Source organism: Anolis carolinensis, chromosome X (genome assembly GCF_035594765.1).
Source record: "Anolis carolinensis isolate JA03-04 chromosome X, rAnoCar3.1.pri, whole genome shotgun sequence".
Lineage (NCBI taxonomy): Eukaryota > Metazoa > Chordata > Lepidosauria > Squamata > Dactyloidae > Anolis > Anolis carolinensis.
The window spans coordinates 2,656,520-2,682,839 of NC_085847.1; the positions used below are offsets into that span (position 1 = coordinate 2,656,520).

The following is a 26,320-nucleotide window of genomic DNA, read 5'->3' on the forward strand; positions in this document are numbered from 1 at the left end:
AAACATGAAGTTTTTGGTGCTTAATTTGTAAAGTCATAACATAATTTGCCGTTTAATATACTTTTCCTTAATCCCTCCTTATTATGTTGGATAAGTGAGACTCTACTGTATTGTGCTATGCTAATGATATAATATATTGTATGTAAATATAACTTCTAAGCCGCTCTGAGTCCCCTTCGGGGTGAGAGAGGGCAGGATATAAATGTAGTAAATAAATATACCACAATGGAAAATCCACCAGACAGGAAGCAGCCAGGCTTTGAAGCTGCAAGACCATTCAATGCTAAGCAAGATGGCAAACTGCAACATTCACACTTGCCTCCAACAGACCAGATTTCTTTCTCCCACTGTGGACATTATGCCACAAATATATAAACCTCACTTGCCTAGTTTCCAACAGACCTCGCAACCCCTGAGGATGCCTGCCACAGATGTGGATGTAACGTCAGGTGAGAATGCTTCTGGAACATGACCATACAGTCTGGAAAACTCACAGCAACCCAAAATATAGGGTTCTTTCCTTGGTATCCCAAGACATGTCTGCCCTACACCATCCCAAGAATTCTGGACTTTACCCCATGAGGCAGCTTCAACTCTCCTCGCGATAAAAGAAGAGCTAAAGTCCAAACTTGCTGAGATGAGGCCCAATTCTTCCTCCTCTCCCTTTTCATTTTGCCAAATCACCTTTTTTGAGACCATATTCTCTCTTTTTTTTGGTTGACTCCCAACGAGCCTCAGGATTTTACACCGCACAATGGAGAATGCTTTGGTTTGTGTTTATATAATGGGACTTTCCCTAACAGTCATGATTATTAGCACAGGAGTAATGGCCATAAATGATACACTGTCGTCTAGTTTTAAGTATAGGAAATGTTAATGGTAAAAGTCTCTGGGAGAGTGGCACAAAGCAGTAGCACATCTCTTTTGAACTGGAGAGAATATATAAGGTGGGCATACCATTTACAGGACAGAATCCCAACAGAGCCAGGGAAAAATAATAATGAACTATTGTTATTTCCAAAAGAAAAGTATATTCAAATGTCTGGAGGGGCTTAGAATAGGCCAGCACAACTTTGTGGTGTTTGGAACTCCAACTCCCAGAAGCCTTAGCTAGGTCAGAAATTCTGTAGAGCTGAAGTCCAAAACATCTGGAGTGCCACAGGTTGGTGCTGATTTTAGATCTTGAAATCACAGCCATAGCAGGAAAACCCCGTTTCGGTGTCCAGACACATAAAGCAAATGTTCGTTCTTTTGTCTTGTCCAAATAGTTCTCAATGTGTGTATGAGTTGTGGCTGCACACCACCACTTCTAATACCACAGGCTGAGCTTCATTTGAGGCTTTTTGTGTGTATTATTATCTCACACTGAAGGAGGGAAAAAAGACCTGGGAAGTGTCAGCTCTGAGATACGATCCCATTTATTCTCCAATAGTTTCAAGCACTACTTCAGAAGGCATAGATAATAATATATTTTTTGCAACATTCTGTAAATTGCAGCGCCCCCGCCCCCCCCCCCCCCCACAGTTTTGTGTTGCCTTACTGCGCGGCTCTACAAATAAATGGAGGGAGGGTGGAAAGAGTGAGGAAAGGGGAGGGGGTTCTGCAAATGGCCGGAAGCACCAGGGTGTCGGATCCCTCCGTCCCTCCTGTCCTCAAGGAGTTACCTGCCATGCTGTCGGCTTCGGAGAGGTGCCGCCTTTGCCCTCCTTGAAATGTCAGGGTGAGCGGAGGGGAGCGGAGGTTAGGAAGCTGCCTCGTTCGGAGGTGAAATGTAACAGGACATAGCAATAAATAACACAGTGCCCTTGGGATGGCGCTGAGCTGAACGGGACTGCAAAAATGAGCCGGTTGCTGGAAGTTGTCTCCGCGGACAAACGGAAGAAGAAAATAAGAAGGAAAAGGAGGCTGGGAGAGAAGGCGACCGGGCAAAACGGTAGTCGGCCACAGCGTAAGCTACATATTGAAACCGTAAACTGGCGGGTGGGTGAATCCTGGCGCCGGGTACCCATAGGAGAAGTTGGCTTGCGGAGGTACTGCGGTGGGGCCTGCCGTGAGCATCAGCTGCTGGCCTGGAAGGAGGAAGGGAAAAGCGGGTTTGAGAGGCACACCGATGCAACCGACAAGTCATACCAACATTAAGAGAGCTTTGGTACATCTCTGGCTGTGGCACCTAAGCTAAGTGGGAGAAGAAAAAGTCCAGCTATGGGTGCAAGGGTGGGACGAATCCAACGGAGGAAAGTACACAGCCAAAATAGTTTGGAAGCTCTTTCCAACCCACGTTAGATAATGTTTGAATAGATACTCCCTGGCCACAGTATACTGGAGTTCCAGGCAATGACTCTTTAAAGGATATATTGTGAAAAAATAAGCCAATGGGATTCTGGCCTGCATCAATAGGGGTATAGCGTCTAGATCCAGGGAAGTCATGCTCCCCATGCTCTATTCTGCCTTGGTCAGACCACACCTGGAATCACACTGTGTCCAATTCTGGGCACCGCAGTTGAAGGGAGATGTTGACAAGCTGGAAAGCGTCCAGAGGAGGGCGACTAAAATGATCAAGGGTCTGGAGAACAAGCCCTACGAGGAGCGGCTTAAAGAGCTGGGCTGAGAGGAGACATGATAGCCATGTATAAATACGTGAGGGGAAGTCATAGGGAGGACGGAGCAAGCTTGTTTGCCTAGGACGCGGAACAATGGCTTCAAACTACAGGAAAGGAAGGAGATTCCACCTGAACATTAGGAAGAACTTCCTCACTGTGAGAGCTGTTCAGCAGTGGAACTCTCTGCCTCGGAGTGTGGTGGAGGCTCCTTCTTTGGAGGCTTTTAAGCAGAGGCTGGGTGGCCATCTGTCGGGGGTGCTTTGAATGAGATTTTCCTGCTTCTTGCAGGGGGTTGGACTGGATGGCTCGTGAGGTCTCTTCCAACTCTACGATTCTATGTCCAGGATTCAAACCTGGGATCTTCCACAGCGTCAGGGGAGAACTGGGGAGACCCACGTTCAAATCCCCCCTTACTCAGGAAGCTCATTATCTCTCAGCAAAGCCTGCCTCACAAGATCCTTCTGGAGGATCAACAACAGAGAGAGACAACCATTCAAGTCATCTTGAGCTGCAGGAGGTATGCAAGAGAGCAAAAAACAAGCCTAGCTCAACAAACAGTTGAAACTGGCAGTTTCCCAAACATGGAACAGCTATTACTTCAACTGACAGCCTCAGTCTCCAGTTGGTGTCATAAATACCGTCCTCGTTGATAGAGTAGCATATGAGTAGGTGGTTTGTTGGGGGGTATTTTAGTATCACAGCAATTACAGTGTGAAAACTAGATTAAAATGCAGAAGAAACAGACAATGCAGACGTTTGGCATGGTCAGGAAGCTGGAACACACGTGGCGGTTATACCGGTTAGTTGATGGTGGGTTATCTCCCCCCCACCCTAGGCTTGTTTATTAATTCTGCCACAGAACAGCCACAAATTAGTTAACACTACTTTAATAAAAAAAATCACACATGCCTCATGCAGGGAATACTGAATTCCCACAGAAAGCCATTCCCACTAGGACACTGACCTCACCGTCATGAACTTCTTTTAAATGGAGGGACCTAGAATGCAATTGTCAGTAAAGTCTACCTTTTGCCAAATGAGCCAAGAGAGATTTAATACATGTTGCCAGTGTGTTTCCACCCCCCAAACTAGGGCTTGTCTTTCTAGATTCTATCTTCAAAGCCTTGTCACCCATGAAAATGCCACCCTACTCACCAGTTCCAAAGAGGATCCGAAATATTATCCTCTTGAAATACTGCACTTTTCATGTCAGTAACTCATTTCAAGCATAGGGGTTTTTGACTACAGAAAGGACAAGAGCCACCTCCAGTGTAACTCTCTATATCTAATTAGCAGTTTCTCTAGGGACATCTGTTTTTGCCAGATTAGTTCATCCATGCAGTTTGCTGATAAGGTCTTTCCAAGAGCAGAAATGTCGTACTAACCCGGGGTCCACTCACAGATTGCAAATGATGGAGCAAGTCTATTTCGACTATAATGTCCCTTCAACAGACCACTCTGGAAACCTCCGGCATCTGAAAACACAATGGCCTAAGCCTGCCATTCTAAACATGCTTCAGGGAAAAACTCAACTAAATCCACTGAGGAAACAAGCTGTGCTGCATGACTGTCTCGAGGATAGTCAGACAAAAAGACGTTGCGCCAAATGGGTTTCATTCAATCTACACTGCAATGATTGCCCAGTAACAGAATGTTAGATCCAGTGGAAGATTGTCCATTTCAGCACATGGAAATGGGGGGAGGTTAGAAGAGAAGGGGGACTAATGTTGAAGTTTGGGTAAGGATTCCCCCTCCCCATTGGTCAACAGCCTACCAAAACTAGAAAACAAATTTTTCACCTACCGAATACTATTGGAGTGGGTTCCGTGACCTCTTGTTCTTCTTTCCTTAGGCTTTCAGAAGCATCAAGTTTATCCACCTAAATTTATAAAGCAAACAGGAAATGTGAGGTGAGAACTTCCTAGAGAGACAGTATTCCAAAGCTGTGCAAGGGTTCCACCAATTCATCCTTTCTTTAACCCAGGCCTCCAGGTATTTTGGACTTCAGCTCCCAGAATTCCTCACCATTGAACAAACTGGCCAGAGCTTCTGAGAGTTGGAGGCCCAAATAGCGGGAGGTTGAAGAGGCTTGCTTAAACTAAGGGAGCAGTGAATCTGGGTTAGGCTCCAGTTGGGCTGGATAAGGGAAACAGTCAAGCAGCTACTTGACCATAGTGTTAGTGGTTCCTATTCTACAAAACAATACAGATGAAGATTAAAGGGGTACATAACCCTTCTTTACATGTCCAGTGCCGTTGTGACAAGGAGAAAGCATCACTTTGCCCTCAGCAGGGTCCCCATGCTTGCTCAGAAGCCAATATCTTCAACCTGTGGCCCTGCCTGACCATTGACTGACCTATGGATAAGGCACGAGGTTTTCGGATGAACGGATCTGAGCATATGTATTTTTAAAATGTATATACAGTAGTCTCTCACTTATCCAATGTAAACGGGCTAGCAGAACGTTGGATAAGCAAATATGTCGGATAATAAGGAGAGATTAAGGAAAAGATGGCATCCTCCATCCCCATCCCATGCACAACCTTTTCAAGTCTTCACACCAGGCCTGCACAACCTGCAGCCTTCCAAGCGTTTTGGACTTCAACTCCCAGAATTCCTGGTTATTGGACAAGCTGGCTAGGGCTTCTGGGAGTTGGAGGGCCACAGGTTGGAGAGGTCTGTTCTAAAAGCTCTTTAGTATATCATTGAGCATCGGCTTGGAATACTTGGAATAGCTGCAGTCCATAAAGGAACCTTACCAAGTTTTATTGAGCATGTATCATAGGGGAGTGCATGGGGATTTTGATTTTCTTCAGTGGGTTGCTTTGAAACTTGTGTGCTGTCTCCAATCATCTGCAGGAGTAGACTAAGTCTCCCAAAGATTCTGCTACTAACTATAAAGTAGCTGAGTTTAGGGAGGGTAAAAAAAAACCTGATGAATTTGTCCAACACAAAAGGGAAAACAGATGCTACACTATATAAGAAAACTCCCTCTAGAAGGAATACAAGAAAGGCCAGTTCATGTGTAAGCTGTCTTGCTGGTACAACTGCCTCTCCTTCATGTGCCACCTCAGTTGCGGCAGTGTGTCTCAATGCTAGGAGGATTCACTGGAGGATTGTGGTAGAGAATATTCTCCTTGGTGACCCACGACTACCCAAACTGTGCCATACATCACTACCTGGAGAAGCTGGACTCAAGTGATAGTGATGTATACAGAGCTTTGCTTCTAGTAAGGACGTTTTCAGGACCTGAAACGAGTGTTCTGCTAAGGATTGCTGTTTCTCATCTACGTTATGTCCTCAAATAGTTGCCACTCCCATGGCTGAGGTCACAGAGTTTCTTCACAGCAGTCATGCCTTATCTAGGAACGATCTTTATCATTTGTAAAATAGAGATCCCTTCTTTAAGAAAGGGACAGAGCTGAAATGCTAGGTAAAAGCTTAAGAACGTCCAGTTTTCACAATGCCATGTTTTGAGAGAGGACCCCGCTCAGTTGCTCCTTACTTCTCGCCTACACAGCTCTTGAAAACTACAGGAATGCTGAGACGCTAGACTTACAATTGCTACACTCTCCCTGACAGGTATCAAAACATATTTCAACCTATAACCAAGCAGAGAATTGCATATTCTTTAAAAGAAAGAAGGAGACACATCCTAACAGGAGAGGTGCCATATCTACTGGAACGTGAGATGTCCAATCACAGGGGTCGTTTCTTTGAGATGCTCATCCACAAAATAAACTTTTCTATCAAGACAGCCCTCTCTTTTCTGTTTGTCAAAGGCGCTAGAGTTTTGTTAAATGGACATATGTCTAGGTGTTAAGGACACGCTCACACGAAGGGAATTAAAACAATAACAACAAAATGGGGATTTGTTCTCTAGTCGTGATACTAGATTAGTTCTTGCTTTCAAAACGAGAGTCATCATGCACACTCTTTCCAAGTCGGAAGATTTAGTAAAACACTCATCACTTGCAAAATCCAACCAGAGTTCTGCTTGAAGAGGGCCATGGTAGCACTCATTTGCTCTAACCTTCTCTCTGCCCCTATTAGATCCATTAGATCGTAGACATTAAAAAGGATTAGAGCTGTTCATCTCATAAATTTCATTGTATTCCCTCTTTCTCCAACACAGACCAGCTCTTTAGGGCCTTATCTCTTTTTTAAAGAGGCCAACTGGTTGGACTGTAACTCTGCCCAGGCAATACTTCAGCAGCGTTCACTACTAACTGGGTGCATTGTATTGTCAGATTGTCATCTTAAGAGTGAGAATTTAGTTCAGGGAGTTGGAATACAGACAAAGGAAGCAAGGTCTGGCTGGATTTTTTTTCCAGTTATTTGGGACAATATATTCACTACATCATTAGTCAGACCAAAGCTAGATTATTCCGCGTTTCAGCAAAAGCTACAGCCGGATTCCCATGAAACCTTAGATATGTTTAAAGGACACAAATTGGAAGGGGGGAGACACAGCGTAAAACCAGAAAGACCGTCACCTTATGAAACAGACCATCGACCTGCAAGAAAAGTCAGAGGGGGATACTTAAAACCAATGAGCCAAGAAACCATATAAAGACAAAAAGCAAAGGCTGCATGGGCAGGGGAGAAAAAGAAAGACTCTAATCAGGAAGAAATACGGAATTAAGCAAGTTGAAACACTGTCATCCATATTGGGACCAATAACCTAAAGGCAAGAGTAATTCCTGAGCAAAATGGGTTATGAAAGGTACTTTGTTCAGAAGTGGAAAAAATGTTGAGAAAAGCAAATAGATTAAATTAACAATGATGCTCACTTCCAAAAAATGTGGGCAGGGAACTAAACAGGACAGAACTGGCCTTTTTCCATTCACTGATGAAAACCCCTCATGAATTTTATGCTATTTATGGTATCTGCCAGACTTAGTAGAATGTATGTCAAAAGGTTAGGTTGAGAGATACTCAGGAGCCAAGCAAGAAACCATCCGCAAGAAGTGACACTTACTTTGGTAAGGTATTCCCTCATCACCTGGATGAAATAAGGCATTGCAAAGTCCATAATGTTGTGTCTCCAGGCAAGCTCAAGGACCACGTCGGGATGCAATAAGTCGTAGCATGTAAACAGAGAGGCTGCGAAACACTCCTTCTTGTCTTCTTCCAGGAACCACTGGAGCAGCTTCTCCGCCAGCTCAGCATCCTTGGATTCCGCTGCATATTGCATGGCATCCTAGGAAAGACCCAAGAGAATGAATCTCACCATAAAAAAGCTACACCATCCAACTTATGTGAAGCTAGAATTCACAGCACAGGCCTGTTCTATGTCCTTTGAAATAAAGCTCCCCACACTACCCTGCGCCAAGATATACACAAGGAAGTTGACAACATTAACGTACCTTATAAAGACGATCTTTCTTGCAGAGCTCCACACTCTGTTTCCATCTGTTGTTGCCTTTGTACAGGTAAGCAGCAATACGTCTGAATTCGATCAACTCATGTTTCTCCAAGCGCTGAGCGAGTGTAATGTTGTCAAAATTGTCGTAGGCATCAATAGATGCTCGCAAGCCCTGTTTGGAGGAACAGGAAGGCAGTCAGCACATGGAAGAGTTAAGCATCCTGGTGAAACCGAGATGCTTGCAAGTCAAAAAGGTTGGGAACCACTAGGAGCAACTGAAGGATCCTTTTAATACAAAATGATAGCAGGAACGTTACTTCACAGTAGATCACTAGTTGTATTTATCACATGATATAAATATACAGTAGAGTCTCACTTATCCAAGCTAAACAGGCCGGCAGAAGCTTGGATAAGCGACTATCTTGGATAATAAGGAGGGATTAAGGAAAAGCCTATTAAACATCAAATTAGGTTATCATTTTACAAATTAAGCACCAAAACATCATGTTATACAACAAATTTGACAGAAAAAGTAGTTCAATACGCAGTCATGTTATGTTGTAATTACTGTATTTACAAATTTAGCACCAAAATATCAAGATATATTGAAAACATTGACTACAAAAATGGCTTGGATAATCCAGAGGCTTGGATAAGTGAGACTCTACTGTATCACAAGCCATGAGGAGAAGCAGGTAAGAAATAATTTATTATTATCATCAACAACATTATTTAGTGCTGCTTTAACAACATGATAGATGGATGGATCTAACTGTAATACAATATAATGTAATACAATACAATAATAATTATACACTATTATAATGGTATATTTATATTACATGTAATATTACTAATAATATTACAATATAGTGTTCTAGTACAATATAGTAATATATAACTCTTACATTTGCTATACAAATAATACAATATATTGTATGTATGTATAACTTGTAAGCCGCCCTGAGTCCCCTTCGGGGTGAGAAGGGCGGGATATAAATGTCGCTCATAATAATAGTAATAATAACTGCAAAGGTCAAATATTTTAGAGTGAATCGTACCGGCTGTTAGGAATTGTGGGAGTTGAAGTCCAAAACACCCGGAGAGCCCAAGTTTGCCCTACAACTCACCTGGTAGTCCTCCTCTTCCGTCAAAAGGTTGTTTAGAGCCTCATTGACTCCTTTATTATTATGGTTCTGGACTGAGCGCAAGTAAGGTTTCACGAGAGGCAGCTGATTCACCTACAAAACAACGGAGACCAAAAGCGGCACTTGAAAGTGGTCCTACTGAGAATTCATCAAATTAATTTCTGGGGTTAAGAAGCCCTTACTCTCCCAGAACAAAACCAGACATCTTTTGCATGTTAAATAACTTTTTAAAAATTGATAATTGGATTATGCAAAGGCTTAAACTAATTTATATATAAATAGATCAAGATTATTGCAGTGTTAACACATGCGCTTCCTGGCCCAGAACTTTCAGGGAAAGCCGAAAAATAGAGATGTGAATATTTTAGTCGTCTTTAGAAATGCGTCCCTTGTATTAGAAATACACTCACCTTGGTGAAAAAACTGACCGTCCTGGTGTGATCCAGCCGCGGAGACAACACCAAGAGAAGGTCGTTGATCAACAAAGGCTTATAATCCAAGTAGTACTGCAGGGCTTTGTAATACAGCTCCACGTTGGCTACCTAGAGAGCAAGCGGAAACCATGAGCTAATTGGTTGTGTCTGAAGCAAATTAATTGCATTAGATTTAATTAAAACACGAGCGAATAATCCCGACAACGGAGGATTAGACAAACGTATAGCGAATGGGGCTAGTAATTGCTAATAGCTGGTGAGCACCTTTAAATAAATATCTGATGTACTTTAGGGTCTTAAGGCTGTTGCCACGAGGCAACAAAAGATATTTAAAGGGGGTCTGTGGTAGACTCTGAGTAAGACAAAATAAGGGGGCTATTGCATACTTGTCCTATTCAAAGACTATCAATACTAGCTGGCCAATGCAGGTCCAGAATACAGAGCAGTATTGTCTTGGTTTTACTGTAGGTCGCATAATAATAATAACAACAACAACAACAACAACACAGTCCTAGACACTTGGGAAGTGTTCGACTTGTGATTTTGTTATACGAAATCCACTATCTATCTTGTTTGCTGTGTCATAATAATAATAATAATCATCATCCAGCATATATATCTCGTTTGCTGTGTCATACTATGTATTTGTGTCAATAATAATAATAATAATAATAATCATCATCATCATCATCATCACACAGTCCTAGACACTTGGGAAGTGTTCGACTTGTGATTTTGTAATATGAAAACCAGCATATTTATCTTGTTTGCTGTGTCATACTACATCTTTGTGTCAATAATAATAATAATAATAATAATCTCAGTCGGCATTTGGAAACAATAGACATTGACAAAATTACGATCTGCCAACTGCAAAAGGCCACCCTACTGGGATCTGCACGCATCATCCGAAAATACATCACACAGTCCTAGACACTTGGGAAGTGTTCGACTTGTGATTTTGTGATACGACATCCAGCATATCTATCTTGTTTGCTGTGACATAATAAAATAATAATAATAGGAAAATCTCAGCTCTAACCTGGTACAATTCTTTTTGTGTTGGTCTTTGATACGCAAGCATTTAGATGGAATCTTCAGGACTTAATCTAAAAATCTTCTACATTTTCAAGCAATATGAGTACTTGAACTTACACCCATGTAATATTGTGGTTTTTTCGTGAGGAAGAAATCAAGCCAAGGGACACTCTCATGCCAGGCGCTTACCTTGGCAATGATGTCCTTAAACTGCCCTTCTTTCCAAGCATCAGTGGGATGGTTCATCATCGTAATGATGGCGTTATCGTACTCTTCATATTTGTCATAGAGGAACACCAGCTCTCCCCATAGATGAGCTTGCTCTGCAGCTCGAAGCACCTGGAAAAATGCAACGGGATAACGAGGAGGCATTTGCCAGTCAGATCAAACCAAGGCAATATAACAGAAGCCTGTACTACCATATGGTACAATACCATCTTATGTAATGTAGTAATGCCCTTTAGGGTGCTAAACTAGGGCAAGGAGAACACCCTTTGGAACCTAAAACCTAAAAGAAGGTCTCTGTCTGATAGATAACACAGTCCAAAACTGTCTTGGTTTTTAGGCCTGTTTCTGGATTTATCTGGGGCACTGGTTCAGAAAATTGCCTTGGATAGACTACATCAGCTCTAGTTTCTTAGAGTTATCCTGGTTTTCAATGGGTGAGCAGATGAGGAGTGGTAGTAGTAATAGTACTAATAATAATAATCTTTATTTATACCCCGTTTGCCACTTTAAAAGGGGTTCCATGATACGTATTGAAGGGATCCAATACCTTTGGGATATTGACTCGGGACCAGAACAGTTCCAGGTGCTCCCTCATCTTCTGAGGTTTGTATTTCGAATACAAGATGGCCAGCTCGGTGAACATGCCCATATGAGCCCGCTCCAGGCCCAGGGCTGCTTCTAAGAGGGCAATCAGCTCTTCGAAGTATCCACGGTCCTAGGGAACAGATGAAAAATGAACCAAAATTCAATCTAAAATCATTCTCAGCTCATTAAAATGTCTTACCCTCATTGTGAACTACTATTAGATGCATTATTTTACATAATGAACCCGAAATGTAATTAATTAGATCTGAAAAGAACTCAACTGACTGATGTTGACTATGATGGCAAGCCTCCCATTGACTAGAGTGCATTCTGTTTCTTTCTTATTGACTACAATACTGTTAGCAGTTTGTTGCCCAATGTCAACAGAGAACTATAAAGTCAATTGCAAAAAAGAGTTGCAAAAATGTATGTGGCCTATAGCTTCTTAGAACCCTATAGACATGTATTTTATGCTATTTACGTTAGTTTTGTTCACAAGCTCAACCGCTTTCGTAACATTAGCTGCTATAAATAACTACTATACTGTTCAGACATAAAAAGGACATTGACAACTTCAAATGTTAAAGGAATCCAACCTGATAATAACTGATCAGTTCTTCAAGCTCGTCGGCATGGATCACTATGTGTAAGCCACAGATCTGCGCAAGCCGGAACTCCTTTCCATCCACGCAGGCAAAGCAGACCTGGACACAAGAGAACAATGGAACAAGTCAATGGCATGTTTTGATTTTACAGGCCAAGCAGTCCAGCCCTCAGATTCTACGGAATATTAATCTCTTGGCAGATTCGTGGATGGATTTATTGATTAGTATGTTACAACAATTTTGAGGGAGTTTCATTATTAATTAATAATAGTCCGTTATTAAATGTAGATGTTCGATTATATAATATTTCTGAAAGGGAGCAGACTAGAAAGAACTAGAGAAGCAGCAGAGAGTGAGAGGTCTGTAAACTAGCTTTTATGTTAGTCTTGGTTTAGTATATATGTCAAGTGTGTATTGATGTGCTTTATTTTTTGTGTTTGTTATGTTCTTTGAATTGTCATGTATAGGTCTTTTTTGGGTACTTGTAAGAAAGTAGATTAATAGTGTTTTTTAAATGTATAGTTCTACAATATGTTTGCTCACTTTATTACAGCTGTATTATTTTTTTAGTAGTAAAAATATTAACCTGCAATAGAATCACGTAATATATTAGAATAGTGTAATACAGGATTTAAGTTATACTTAAAAGTTGACCATACCATTTAAACATGTAAAAACATGTCCAATAATGTATTTTAAAGAGCAGCATGTGAACCTTTGAACACTCTTACTGACTTCAAAAAAGTGCAGTAACACAGATGTCTTAAAATGCTTGTATTCTAACTCTGTATCTTGTTGTATTTAATAGTGTTTTACCTCTCGTTTAACAATGTTGTGATACATTTATTATTATTATTACTACTACTACTACTACTACTACTACTAAAAGTGAGAGTAAGTTTTTTACAGTAGGCACAGTTTAGCCTCAGGTCGGGAGCCTCAAGCTCTCCAGATAACAATAAACTACCAATCCCATCATGCCTCCCCCATGGGCCAACATGCCAGGAACCAACAGGAACTAGGCACAGCAATATCTGGAAGGTAATAGGTCTCTTTGCCCCAGTTTATTTCTTTGGGATCCGAGCCTAATGTTAAAAGTTCTTTCCTCTTGGAATAAACACAATGGCCAGTTACCTCTTTCCATGTCCTGGTGCTGTTGGCTTTGCGGGCACTATCCACTGCAGCCTGGTACTCTCCCAGATGAACTAGCGTAGATGCCAGGCGGGCAAAGTTAGAGACGTTGTTGTACAACAGCTTGGCTGCATCATACATCCCCTCCTCGTAGCAGCGATCTCCCACCTAAAGAGACAGAAGATCTGCGACAGTGAAAGAATACCAGGCTTGCGTTTGAGTCATAAAAATACGAGTCAGAAGCTGCGGTCGCTCAATTTGAAACTAATAACGTACCTGTTGTATGTGAGCGTTGTTTGGGCCACTGACAAATTCCTCTAACTCTGAGAGCCGATTCGTTTTGGCCAAGGCAAAAATGAGTTCGGTCTCGACGTAAGACTCTCTGGCCTTTTTCCTAGCCATCTGCAAGAACTTAACCAGGTCCTCCCAGTTATCTTGAGAAAGGGAAGGAAGAAAAGGAGAAAATGGGAATTAGTTCCCTCATTTCACAGGGCAGCTTTGAAATGACTGCAGTGCTGAACAATATGAAGAGACTATACGTGAACTGGCAAATTCATCCCAGTCTGGGACAACATTGTGAAGGACAAGCGTCTCTGATGATTACTGGTACTTTACCAATAACTTTTAAACACTCTTAAACACCACTGCATTTAACGGAGCAATTCTTGCAGATGTAGATCACACTGAAGTTTTCTAGCTAGGCTGGATTTCTGAATGCACTAAAGTTTTTTTATGATCGCCATCAAACAAATACTCAAGGATGGTGATTGATTTCAATTTCTAAGCAGACACACTTCATACTCCTTGGACTCATACACAAACTGGGACATCATATCTTTGTTTGTGCCTTCCTGTATGTCAAATTAAAGTAGCATTCAAAAGTGTGATTACAATATACACCAATTTTGTGGGAAAATATTACTATTATTACTATTATTATTATTATTATTATTATTATTATTATTATTATTATGTTTATTTATACCCCAACTCAAAGCAGCTAATACAATCAAAATACACTCAAGACCAATATCAATGTCCATGCTTTTTTCCAAAAGTGGAAAAAAGATAGGTGGAGGAATGAGATGAAGAAGAATGGACACAAAACCAAAACAGAACACAACTAAGCTCATTTGTCTATCCTTTCTTCAACCAGTGGTCTTCCAAAGCAGTGCTTCTTAATTTTTTTCCATTCACAATCCCTTTCTGCCTGAGAATTTTTTACATGCCCCCAGGTATATAGGTATATAAAATAGCTACAAAAAATAAATATTCACTAACATCAGCATTAGCAGAGCTTGCCAAACAGGCTGATTTCCCTTTTTTGTGGAGTACATCTGGAGCATGTTCTGCAGAGTCCACTGTAAACACTAAACGTTGCTGCTAACAAATTGGTGTAAATGGGTAGTATTGAGAACCCCTTTACTGTTGTCAATTCCAACTCCTTTGGCTTACCGTTCTTGTTGGCGGCCTGCACAACCTCCATATAAGCAGAAGGATCGTCGGCCTTGATGTAAGAGTCAATGGCTTCCTTCACCAGGTCCTTTTGGAGCTGGGCCCTCGCCAGCTGGCTCCAAACCGCAGGTTCATTACATCTCTCTGCAAACTCATAGGCACGGTCCAGGTTGCCGATATGCTCAATCAAGACCTAGAAGGTTACAAACATTGCAAAAGTGGTTCTCAGAAAATAGATAAGCAAGCAGTGTGGGTAAAGAATCTTAAGAGAGATTTAGGAATCACTGAATAATACCGTCCACAATTTGGGAGGGGGTGTCATTCACTGTGGGATTTATGAGCCTGTAGTATGTTATTGAATGTAAAAGTGTGACTATATACTATTTAATAAAGGGAGTTGACTAGATTTTTTAAAAAAACAGCACAAAACAAGATCTGTAGAATAGTCTCTATATTTGTTAGTCTTGTTTTCGTATAAATGTTAAATGCGGATGATTGTGTGTTGGTGTGATTTATCTTTTTCTGTTCATATGTTTTTTTGTTGTCAGGTGTAGATTTTCTTTGGACTAGTCAGAAAGCATATAAGTAGGATTTGTACTGTACAACTTAATAAAGTGATTGCTCACTTTATTATACAGTAGAGTCTCACTTATCCAACTTTCACTTATCCAACATTCTGAATTATCCAACGCATTTTTGGAGTCAATGTTTTCAATACATCGTGATATTTTGGTGCTAATTTTGTAAATACAGTAATTACTGCGTAGCATTACTGCCTATTGAACTACTTTTTCTGTCAAATTTGTTGTATAACATGATGTTTTGGTGCTTAATTTGTAAAATCATAACCTAATTTGGTGCTTAATAGGCTTCTCCTTAATCTCTCCTTATTATCCAACATATTCGCTTATCCAACATTCTGCTGGCCCGTTTATGTTGGATAAGTGAGACTCTACTGTAATTGTATTATTGTTTACTGATACAAATCTTACTTGAGCTGGCTGTTTCATTTCGCTGGTGAATATTGTTAGTTTGGGTTAAAAGCTGTGCTGAAATCAACCAACTGCCCTTCTTCCTTGTGGTGAAATCTTTCCAGGTTATTTTTGCCTCTGGACCAATATTTCTCTTAGAGACATAATGCCCAGGAACATATCTACTTGGTTGAACTGAGGCATACCCGCATTTTGAAAACCAAGGTAGGATTCTGCAGATCCAGAACTACAGGCCTCACCTGAATTGCAGAGGTATTCACATCAAACTTCCTAAAGATGGCAAACGCTTCTTCATAGAGTTCATTGCTTATAGCAATGTTGGCAATATCTGGGGCATCGTAGTTATCCAGGCGGTTGATGTATTCCATCACACGTGTGCGGTCTGCTTTGATGGCAGTCAAAATCAGTAGATTCTGGAGGTTCCTTTTAATGGGAATAAAAATTCAGCCCATCAGTCTTTCCAATGAGTTTCAAAGATTTGCAGGTTTAAAATAAAACTGGAATACCTACAGTGGCAACCCATTCAAAACATCCCCACTATTCACTTATAACAAGAACTACCTATACTTGATCACATAGTAGTTGCCACTGCTTAATAATTGCATTCCTATTTTGAGGGATGGCAAACTTGGTATTTTTGTGTTCCTCGCATAATAGTCGCAGAGCCGTCTGGGGCTGATTCGCCCTTCCTTCTTTCTCTGAAGGTAAGGCAGTTTAAAAACAGCAAAATTGAGGTTTCTGGAACTCAGATCTTCCCTCCTTCCCCCAAAGAGCTCCATTTCAGGCTTTGTAAACAGCCTTGCCTTCGGAAAAAGAAGGAAGGGAGGAAGGAAGAGGGAATTTCCTTCTGCCTTCCTTGGAGGCAAAACTGTTTAAAACTGTTTTTTTGTGCCTAGATCATCTCTCCTCCTCCTGTCTCAAAGGTAAAACAGTTATTTAAAAAACAAAACAAATCAAAGGCAGATTTTTTTTCCCTCACGTAATAGTCACACCCTCTTTTTTCACCCAAAAAAGGGATAAAAACTGTGTCCTATGTGATGAAATACAGTAGTTTATAACAGCTGAAATTACAGCAATAAGTTCCTTGTTAACTCAAGCACTGATGGCACACTGGGAAACAAGTTGGCCATACATTCACAACAGAGGACTTAGGGATTCCTAGAGGGAATGACAAATGCTGACCACCATGACATTGAGATTCCTAGAGAGGTGCTGTCTCAGCTAAAACAAATAGCTTTTTTAATATTTACATTTCTTCCACTTTTCCAGGGGTCTCATGTAGAACTGTATATCAGTTTTAGAGCAACAACAGCCCAAGTGAAATACAAAAGTCACTTTTTGTATTGTGGAGACCCATCTCTTTCCTACCTATGTTCACTGAAGACTGAATTATCCAGAACAATCTTTTCAAGCAACTCAATGAGTTCATTGGGCAGGTCGGCTGTCATGAAGGCCTTGACTGTCACCGAAACCTCCTCTGGATCCTGAGTCTCCGATAATGCCGTCTGGACAACCTGAGATTGAGAACATGGTCTGTTATTATCACCAAGAAGAACTTGGCAGTGACTTCATTTTTAGGGAGAAAAGAACAGGAAGACACTTTACAGCCTTCTATGAACAGAATTTGTTGTTCATTCAAGACACAGAGGGATCAGATGGGGTTTTTGGGGAGCATCTTTTGAATGCAATCAATGCAAAAATTATTAAGATGAATTACATTTGTACAAGAAGGCAGAACTGTACATAGCTCTGAAGGAAAGTGGCTTCAAAGAAGTCACAAAAATAATGTTTTAAAAATATACAACATCTACTACCCATTTCAGCCCACCCCACTTCTAAACGGCATTTTTTTTCATTCACCAGTGACTTTTTACAGCTTATTTCTGAAAACCCAGCTCAACTGGTATACCTGATCAATGAGTGGTCTTCTGAATGGATTGTTTTCCTCCAGAACACTGACCCACAGTTCTGGATCTTTTCTGCGAACCAGATACCGTGCTTCACTCTTGAACAAGGAGTTCTCGTTGCAGACCTGAGAGACAAAACAGAGGGGTTGAGAAGGGGGGGGGAGACAAAGTATACACTCTAGACTTGAAAAGCAGGTCTTTACAAAGCATTATTCCCAGCTTCACTGTTGGTCTCATTTAGGTTGAAATGTGACTTGCTTGCCAAGTTCCCAACCCCCTGGCACTTTTTATTGGGTTACTTTTCTTTAAAGGCAGCTTTCTGCATCTGTCTCCCAAAGAGATATATTTTCTTCTGATCACTGAAACATTTGTGTTGCAGGATGGATTTTAGTAAGCAAAATTCAAGACATATATAAAACATGGGTGCGCGTGGTCTGAATGGTTTAGTCCATTGTATTTTGCAAGATGTCAGGATCTTTTTAAAAAGACTCACTGTTCTTTGTTGAACGCAAATACGAGAAGAGCTGCCTGAAGCTGAGGATAGGCAAATGTTAATTCAGACAAATAACAAGAGCCCATGTAAGAAATCAATTTTATTCTGATACAGAGTCTCAGAACAAATTGACAACAAACTATAACCAACCATAAGTGTTTCTAAACAAAAACAGTACTTATGTAGGCCTCCTGCCATTAAGAAAAGCTAGAAATGGCTTGTATGTGTAAGGATGGTAAAGAGGGATGAATTAAGAACTAGAATATGGTCTATCATTACTGATCTTCATGCTAAAGAAGCTCTGAAGTCCCTGGCAGACAGTTTGAAACTATCATTTGAGAGGAGCTACTTTACACACAAAATCATGGTTAGTTAAGTTACTGTTAATATATCCTTCTATCCAAGGTTAAGCAATGGAATACTAACCTTGATCAGCTCAAGGTCACATTGGCCCCTTTCGTAAGCCACACAGGCCAAGTGCGGGTCCCTTTTTTCGCAGTATTTCCCTACAACCCGGCTGTCGTAGAAGGGGTTCTCCCGCAAGAAGCGCTCCGGGTTGTTATTGCTGTCGATATAGATCTTCGCCAGGGCATTGTGGGTTGCCGGTTCTTCGCAGCCTTCATGGATCCGGGACTCGAGCCACGGCAGAAGCAGCTTCAGCCTTGAAGAAGAACAAAGCTCTGTTTACTACACCGTCAACATTCTACCATCCAATGACCACATTAAATTTGGATCTACCAGCTTTAGAAATAAACCTATTTTGGATCAGCACTGGAAATTTTAATCTGCCCACTGGGTCTCACCTATTCCTTTTTTCGACTTCAGCAACCAATTCATCGGTGGAGAACTGGCCTCTCACCACCATGATCAAGTTCTTAATGACATCTTCGGAGCAATCCACATCAAGGAGCCCTCCAACCACGGCTGGGATACGGCTTGGGTTGACCTGGGAAACAGAGATTGTTCATTTTAGAACTGAGAAGAACCATCCCAAGAGCAATACTGTATTTTATTGCATAATAGTCACACTTTTAATCCTTTTTTAAATAAAAAAAGAGGTGTGCGACTATTACATGATGAAAATTTTTTACCTTAGATTCTCTGGTTTCTGATTTTTGAGTAAAATTAACTGCCTTACTTCCGAGAAAAGAGGAGGAGGAAGAGGGATGATCCAGCCTCAAACAAACAGATCAGTTTCTCTCTCTCCCTTCTTTTTTAAAGGCAAGGCAGTTTACAAAAGCTGAAATGAAGCTCTTTGGAGGAAGGAGGGAAGAGTGGAGCTCCAGAGACCTCCACTTCATTATAGTTTTTAAACTGCCTTGCCTTCAAAAAAGGAAGGAAGGAAGGAAGGGAAATGACCCCAAAACAGATCTGTGACTATTATACTAGGAATATAAAAATATTATTTTTGCCACCCAAAAATGGGGGTGCAACTATTACATGGTAGTGACTACTACCGCAATGAAATATGGTACAAACCGAAGGCAGCATGGAAAGACTATCCTCCGCTTGGTCTGTACTCATTCATTCGATTACCCTACAATGTATGTCTTGTACTGAATTTAGGTTGAATTAAATATCCGTCAGTTATTCTATGAAACAAAGACAGGTTTTTTATTACGATTTCAAATGTGCCCTTTTGCTTATGCATTACCTTTTGAACATAGATCTCAATGTATTTCTGTAGGTTGTTTCGATACAAGTAGAGAACCAGGTCGTGAACAAAGTCAAATCTGTCACAAACAATGATGAGAGGAAGCTGGTCAGTAAGCTTGGCTTCCTGTATAAGCAGGGAAGAAATAAGAAGGTACAAGGCAGTGCCATTATAATTGGGAAAAGGACAAATGTGAGCATCAATACAAATCCGGAAGCAAGTGCAACATCTAGGCAAACAATGGAACTCCCCCATCTACCCACATTATTGGGACACATAATATAACATTAGTCGGCAGGCGGGTATTCAGGGAAGTCTTACCTTCAAGAAGTTTTTCACCCGTTCTGGATTGTAGCAGTTGCTTTCTCGGCAGATCCTTTCAACTTCCTTGATTTGGCCTGTCTTGCAAGCAGCCTGGATATATTTGAAGTGGACATCTGGGTCCTGGCTGAAGTTCACAATAGAGCCCAAGAAATAAAACAGACCTACAGTGACACAAACAAATAGCTGAAATCAACATACAAGCACTCATGAATACATAGACACTTACATTTCATGTTACGTCCGAGTTATTTGTATTTCATTTTTTTTATATCTGCAATTTTAGTGTTTCTATGGAAGACATGCCTTATCCACTGCCATTGGCCAACACTATGGAATCTCTAACAGTCCAAAGTTACCTAGGCTTACCTTCATAACTTTTAAAGGATTCAAAAAGCTCCACAAGAGACTGCGTGCCCAACTGTTCATGGTACTTCGAAGCAACTTGCACACAGAGCTGCAGATTTTGCCGGATGTTGGCAGACAGCATGGCGCGCAGGCACTCTACGGAGTCTTCCACGGACAGAGAGCCAAAGAAGTTCACAAGCCACTGGGGGGAAAGGGAGGAAGACTTTTAGTCATGTGAGTCTCATGAGATATTCAATATTGCAGCACCTACTAAGAAAAAGCTGCGTATTAAGACATCAAAGTCCACAAACACTTTCTTAATGTTTTTGGGAAAATACAGTAACTAATACAAGGATCAGCTCATGATCTCCCCTCTCCTTCCCTAACCTATCCCCATCACCTTCTGGAGATAGTTTAAGTCACTGCTTCTTAAACTGTGAGTCCTAATCCCATATGGGGTCCCCTTAGCTCAATGTTGGGGTTTCTGAATGCCACACATTTACACAAATCTGTTAGGAACAACGTTCAGTGTTTACGTTGGATTCTGCAGAATATACTTCAGCTGTACTCCATAAAAAAGGAAAATCAGCCTGTTTAGCAAGCCATGCAAGTACTGATTTATTATTTTATATAAAAAATTCTCAGGTGGAAAGGGGTCGTGAGTGAAAAAAGTATAAGGATCCCTGTTTCAGACCAAAGCTTGCAGTCCTGGGAGCTGTGACACAAAAAGTAACTTCCCCAACCTCCAGAAACAAGATACTTTTATTAAAGTAGCAAGGTACTCCTGGTTTAGGCTAAGAAACCTCAAAGATCCTCAAAGGAACTTCATGGTCTAAGTTGGGTTTTGAACTTGGATCTTTTCTGAGTTTTAGCCCAGCCAGAATTCAGCAGACAGACCTAAGGCTTATGCGATCTACTTCACTTCACTAAAATCCTGAAGTCCACCAACTAAAGCCTGGTTTTAATATCCACCCATTCCACTTAGAAAACAAAGACTTCTGAGCATGAGAATGTGCTCCAAGTATGAGAACTAAATAAATCTCAGTGACTTTTCACAAAATGATTCATTCCTGGTTACAACCAGTTTTCTTTTTTTCAAAAGCATGAAGGCAGGGTGATTTCGTTAAACAATTAGGAGTCAAAAATCCTTCCTGATATATAACAAACCACCCAGAGCCTGTCAGTAGATCCAGTTTTAACTTGTGCCCTGCCCACTCATCCACTATATCACACTTGGCTTATTTCGGTATAGGCAAGAGATAAATCCAAGAACAGCAAATGAAGCCTCCAGCAAAAATTAGCAAAACAGAGACCAAGGAAGAACATGGGCTCATGGGTCCGTCTCACCTCTGGGTTCAAAAGATGAGTATGAACAACAGCCCGCTTGATGTCATAAAGGTCAGTGTAGTGCTCCAACGCACGCTGTAACAGGCCTGCTTTTTCACAAAGCTGGGCAATGTGAGCCCGGTCGTAGTGGGTGAACATCTGATTTCCTAAGATGGCATCTGCAACCTAAAAGAGATGTTAAACAAAGCATAAGTCACATTATAACAACAAAACAAGAGGGAGAAACATGTTATCCACTTCCAAAACACATACAAATAGATGTCTATATTGAAGTATAAAAGCAGAACGTCACATGGGATACTACTTGGGCATGATCAGAGAACACCAGGAACAAGAAGGAACGTTTCCCAAAAACATGAAAACAAGGAAGGGAGGAGTTACCTGCGGAGCATGAATGAGGTTCATCTCAAGGAGACGGGTCTGAAGGTGCCCTTCTGCAGGTCGATTATTTTTCAAGGCATCCAACAAGAAGGAAGTACACTGCTGAATTAAACTATTCTCCATGAAGACATCAACAATCTATGGCCAAAAAAAAAAAAAAAACCACCAGGCTGTCAGACATGTAAATCATTGCCATGTAGCATGAAATAAAGCTATATTGGTTTCACCGTGTATACTTCTACTGCATGTTATAAGTGGAGGGCAGGTTTAGGGGCCAAAATTACAGATTCTGAAGCAAGTTTTTTACCTGGTTGATATTGGCCAGGGGTTCCTCATCTTGTACCAACATCTGGGCAAACTGGAGGCCCTGATCTGGGCTGACTCTCATGACACTTCTCAATAGGAAAATCCAATCTGGCGTATAGCCAACCTGAAAAATCACATTTGAAGATTTAGGTTTACTTTGAACCAGTGATGGTTGGAAAAGGTAAAAAAGAGCAAACTCAAGATACTCCTGTACTTTTGCAAATATTCTCGTTCTAAGATTCACAGAAGACAAAGCAAATGAAGATTAGAAGATTAGGGTAAGGGCCTTTTTCAATGTATGCACCTGAGGAATGCACTCGCAATGAAAGGTCATATAATACTAAATATTAAGGATTTCCCCCCGATAATTGCAGTAAGAATTGATCTTTCTAAATTTCAGATTGGCTTGCATTCTACAGATATCATGCTGCTCTGTTCCTATTTCGTATGGTTTTAATGTTACTTGTGAGCCAGCTTGGGAGTTCTGAGAAAGAAGAGTATAACATTTACCGGTAAATACATAAAATATTAAGAAGATGAGAAACCATGTCACAGAGCCAAAGTTAATTAAATATTCTAAACAGTGTGTGTGATTTTATAATATTATTATTATTATTATTATTATTGTTATTATTATTATTATTATTATTATTATTATGGTGGCAAAGTTCCCTGCAGTGGGAGCAAGACTGAGAAAGAGCTTAGTTTCTGATCAAGATATTACCTGACACTGTGTAGTATGTGTCTGTATAGTTTATTTCCCCGGTTACGAGGGATTTGTAAATTTATGTATGCTATTTATTCAACAGCTGTGGGTCCATGGACCGTAATAAAAGTTTATATTATTATTATTATTATTATTATTATTATTATTATTATTATTATTATTATTATTATTACTATTATTATTATTATTTTACTCTGCTCTTTCTCTCCAAAAAAGAGACTCAAAGCGGTTAAAGGAAAATGGATGCAATATAGTTTTAAACCCAAAAAGCATCCAAACATTAAAATAGAATTAAACATGAAGGGTATTAAAAAATAAAGGTAAAACCCTTTTAAAATCGATCAAAAACCTTTTTACAACTAAAACCACACCACCCCTGACTTGACCCTACAGAACCAGGGATATCATTTAATTTGTCTATAAAACACGCCTTGCAGTTATGGTCCAATTTCATGTTTTTCTGCCCGGAATTCACTGAATGTTCCAAAGACCACATGACTTCAGTAACTGAAACTTAACAGACTTAGATTCTAGCCCGTCACATGACAGATATGCTGTAATGTTCAGAGATCTTAGCTTATCTCAGGAAAGATAAAACATAACTGCAGGATTCAAGAAGGTTCTGACTTGCAACTAAGGCTTACACAATCACATACTTTTCAAAAGGGGAAGGTGAGATATTTACCTTTTTGGCATAAAGGACAATTTTCTGGAACTGACCAGTTTCTGCAAAACACTGGATTACTTTGTTCGGGACATTTGCACGGAGATAAACGCTGAGGGCAAGAGTTGGGTCCGCAGACTTGACTAGGTCTCCCAGTTCCTCAGAGCATTCCAGCTGAAACAGAGAAGAGCGTTTCAGAACCAACACAAGTCTCAGGTTTAAGCTGCATTTGCTTTGCTAGCACTAGAAAGAAGATTTCGACTCAACCGGCCTTCTTGGGCCAATACTATCTGTAACTCATCTCTTCCCCCAACTGAAATTGTTGCCCTGGAAATGCAGGTTATGCTCTCCTGATTCTCCATGATTCAACTCAATGCTCAAGAAGAGAACTCTATTGTTAGTGCAGGAATGCAGCCCAGCTTTTGCCAGCTGGTGTTCTTTGCTTTAAAAAATGCTACCAGCTTCAGGTGGATTTAAAAGCAGTGTTTGGTTCTGGCTGAGATTAGAGGATTGAGAGTCCAAGCCATTGCAAAGACACTAGGCTGTAGAAGGTATCCTTATAGACACACAATCGTGCAATTCTTTGAGTAAGCATTGCGGGCACACAGCAGAGCATCAGCAAGGCAGAAATCATGAGCAGAAATGTTTCCGTGCCATGCACCTGTCTTCCTGTGTCTGGGCGGTTTATGTAGACCAAGGACATCTGAATGGTTATTGGCTCACCTTATCTTCTTTCAGCCATTTTTCTAGCAGCTGTTTGCGGCCTTGTTGAAGGACGGGACGGCAGAGTTCGAGCGACTCAAACTTGTTGAGCTGGCCTTGATCGAGGAGGATGCCAAAATACTGCAGCAAGGGCGAGGCCTGCCCCGGTTGTGCAGGCACGCTCTGGAACTTCCGAATGGTATCACTGGTTCGTAGGATTCCCTAAAGGTTGGAACAGAGAGCAGGAGGTCTGCTTCAAAGAAGTTTCCAAAAAGATAGCCAGGGCTTACCCAGTTTGCTGTTGTAGAATACTGCATCTAAACCATTGGAATGGTCCAACACCTTAGTCCAAAGAAAGGCTTGAAAGCAATAACCATCTCCTGTTATTTCCCTGGTATCAACCCTCTCATATGGATGCTGAAATGTTTTATTTAGTCATGTCTAAGAGCCTTCAAAGATCTATCCTCAATAAATTGCCCAATTCCCTCTGAAGGACATCTAAATTAAAAGGCAGAGTAAACTGGTATTTCCAAAAGAGAATCTAGTAATGTTCCAGGTTCAAATTTGGTTCCAAAAGTCCTATATAATCTGTCTATCCATCTAAATTTATTTGATAAAAGTGAAAAAATATACATTAGAGTCTCACTTATTCAAGCTAAACGGACTGGCAGAACCTTGGATAAGCAAATATCTTGGATATTAAGGAAAAGCCTATTAAACATCAAATTAGGTTATGATTTTACAAATTAAGCACCAAAACATCATGTTATACAACAAATTTGACAGAAAAAGTAGTTCAATACGCAGTAATGTTATGTTGTAATTACTGTATTTACGAATTTAGCACCAAAATATCACGATATATTGAAAACATTGACTACAAAAATGGCTTGGATAATCCAGAGGCTTGGATAAGAGAGTCTTGGATAAGTGAGACTCTACTGTATGTTTCTATGTATGTATGTATGAATGCCTGTATCTATCGACTGATCAATCTATGTTTGTGTGTACCGTATATACTCAAGTATAAGCCGACCCGAATATAAGCCGAGGCACCTAATTTTACCACAAAAAAACTGGGAAAAATTGACTCCAGTATAAGCCGAGAGCGGTATATTTCAGAAATAAAAAATAGACACCAATAAAATGACATTAATTGAGGCATCAGAAGGCGAAATGTACCTGAGCTCATAATCAGTAAATGTAAGATTCAAATCCTAAACACACTTTGGTACTATTTCATACTATGGGATCCACATCTGACCAAGCAATAATGCTCCTTCAGATATTCCAGTTGTCCTTAAGTTCCAAACAGGCAACTAAAGTTGCAAGCAGGCTTAATGTATGCAATATGCTCACATGCCTTAAGGTGCTACAAAAATAACTGCAGACAGTGGGCAAGGAAAGAGTACTCTTTAGGAATAATAATAATAATAATAATAATAATAATAATAATAATAATAATAATAATAATGGCATTTAAATTGGGTCCTTAGTGCATTTATTCTCCAGTGCAGATACACCGAAGAGGAGGGTATGGACCTTGGGAAACTATAACTCCCAGGAACGCATAGTATGGAGCGATAGTATTTAAAGTGGAGTCCAAGAGCATTCATTCCATAACAACAACAACTTTATTTTTGTATCCCGCCTCCACCTCCCCGAAGGGACTAGGGGCGGCTAACATGGGGCCAAGCCCAAACAATTACAATAAAACAAAATAAAATACATACAAGACAACAACATCAAATAAAAATGCTTATACAATAACATAGTAAAACAAAACATAATATTAATATTCAGTGGGACAAGTACTAATTTGTTATTCCTGGTAAGAAGCAACTACTTAAACTTCTCTAGAAGCCGTTCGTTCCTCTTTGAAGAAG

The 26,320-nt window shown here is 40.5% G+C and overlaps 1 protein-coding gene across 5 annotated transcripts in view; it reads right to left on the reverse strand.

The window, feature by feature from the left end:
• Window positions 1-1,395: 1,395 nt before the first annotated feature.
• The window catches only part of cltcl1 (clathrin heavy chain like 1), a 44,975-nt gene continuing 20,050 nt past the window's right edge, over window positions 1,396-26,320 (reverse strand). The window contains exons 8-34 of one of the 5 annotated variants that reach the window (XR_009999993.1): window positions 24,456-24,656; window positions 23,754-23,906; window positions 22,343-22,465; window positions 22,036-22,173; window positions 21,655-21,819; window positions 20,329-20,509; window positions 19,960-20,123; window positions 19,639-19,764; window positions 18,788-18,930; window positions 18,411-18,645; window positions 17,494-17,616; window positions 16,953-17,098; window positions 15,824-16,007; window positions 14,593-14,785; window positions 13,414-13,571; window positions 13,141-13,305; window positions 11,998-12,105; window positions 11,364-11,531; window positions 10,778-10,927; window positions 9,527-9,658; window positions 9,099-9,209; window positions 7,970-8,140; window positions 7,582-7,803; window positions 7,097-7,117; window positions 4,404-4,479; window positions 3,510-3,598; window positions 1,396-2,069 (exon numbers count right to left, since the gene is read on the reverse strand). Coding sequence is in view for 4 of the 5 variants with exons in the window: in XM_008117348.2 (XP_008115555.1) it covers window positions 1,954-2,069; window positions 4,404-4,479; window positions 7,097-7,117; window positions 7,582-7,803; window positions 7,970-8,140; window positions 9,099-9,209; window positions 9,527-9,658; window positions 10,778-10,927; window positions 11,364-11,531; window positions 11,998-12,105; window positions 13,141-13,305; window positions 13,414-13,571; window positions 14,593-14,785; window positions 15,824-16,007; window positions 16,953-17,098; window positions 17,494-17,616; window positions 18,411-18,645; window positions 18,788-18,930; window positions 19,639-19,764; window positions 19,960-20,123; window positions 20,329-20,509; window positions 21,655-21,819; window positions 22,036-22,173; window positions 22,343-22,465; window positions 23,754-23,906; window positions 24,456-24,656 (3,873 nt within the window). In the remaining variant the exon portion in view is untranslated. The remainder of the gene's footprint in view (window positions 2,070-3,509; window positions 3,599-4,403; window positions 4,480-7,096; window positions 7,118-7,581; window positions 7,804-7,969; window positions 8,141-9,098; window positions 9,210-9,526; window positions 9,659-10,777; window positions 10,928-11,363; window positions 11,532-11,997; window positions 12,106-13,140; window positions 13,306-13,413; window positions 13,572-14,592; window positions 14,786-15,823; window positions 16,008-16,952; window positions 17,099-17,493; window positions 17,617-18,410; window positions 18,646-18,787; window positions 18,931-19,638; window positions 19,765-19,959; window positions 20,124-20,328; window positions 20,510-21,654; window positions 21,820-22,035; window positions 22,174-22,342; window positions 22,466-23,753; window positions 23,907-24,455; window positions 24,657-26,320) is intronic. The other 4 variants (XM_062958442.1, XM_062958443.1, XM_008117348.2 and 1 more) reach the window with 4 other exon arrangements.